Source organism: Bison bison, unplaced genomic scaffold (assembly GCF_000754665.1).
Source record: "Bison bison bison isolate TAMUID 2011002044 unplaced genomic scaffold, Bison_UMD1.0 scf7180017862063, whole genome shotgun sequence".
Lineage (NCBI taxonomy): Eukaryota > Metazoa > Chordata > Mammalia > Artiodactyla > Bovidae > Bison > Bison bison.
Window position 1 is genome coordinate 5,166 of NW_011492635.1, and position 430 is coordinate 5,595.

The 430-nt window shown below is 58.8% G+C and overlaps 1 protein-coding gene across 1 annotated transcript in view; it reads right to left on the bottom strand.

Moving 5' to 3' along the window:
• The window catches only part of LOC104983212 (zinc finger MYM-type protein 3-like), an 882-nt gene extending 651 nt beyond the window's left edge, over positions 1–231 (bottom strand). The window contains exon 1 of the mRNA XM_010832665.1: positions 10–231. Within this exon, the coding sequence (XP_010830967.1) occupies positions 10–208 (199 nt within the window). The 5' untranslated portion in view covers positions 209–231. The remainder of the gene's footprint in view (positions 1–9) is intronic.
• Between the last annotated feature and the right edge of the window lie 199 nt (positions 232–430).

The following is a 430-nucleotide window of genomic DNA, read 5'->3' on the forward strand; positions in this document are numbered from 1 at the left end:
AGGATGAAGAGCAGAAGAGCTGAGGCAGCCCCTTGCGCTGGTAGGCCGTCTGGCCCTTCTGCAGCGGTGTCCGGCAGTGGGCGCATGTCATCTTGGTGCCTACTGAAGAGCGCCCGGCCCTCTGTGCCACACTCGAGCGTAGAGACATGCGAGGAGAGCGCCGGGGCCGGAATGGCACGAAGTCCTCATCATTGGGATCATCTACCATGGCATCAGAATCCTCATCTGACACTGGAACTGGGGGGGGGGGGGGTGGTGCGTGGGGAGAAAAGGCTAAGGGACCAGGCCTCCAGCCATCACCTGACCTGCAGGTAGTTCAGCTGATCCTGGGATCCCCAATCCCCATGGTTCTTGGCTTTCCACTCTGCCCCTATTACACTGGAATCTCAAGCTACTGGTGTCACCATCCCTTAGTTACTCTGTAATGTCC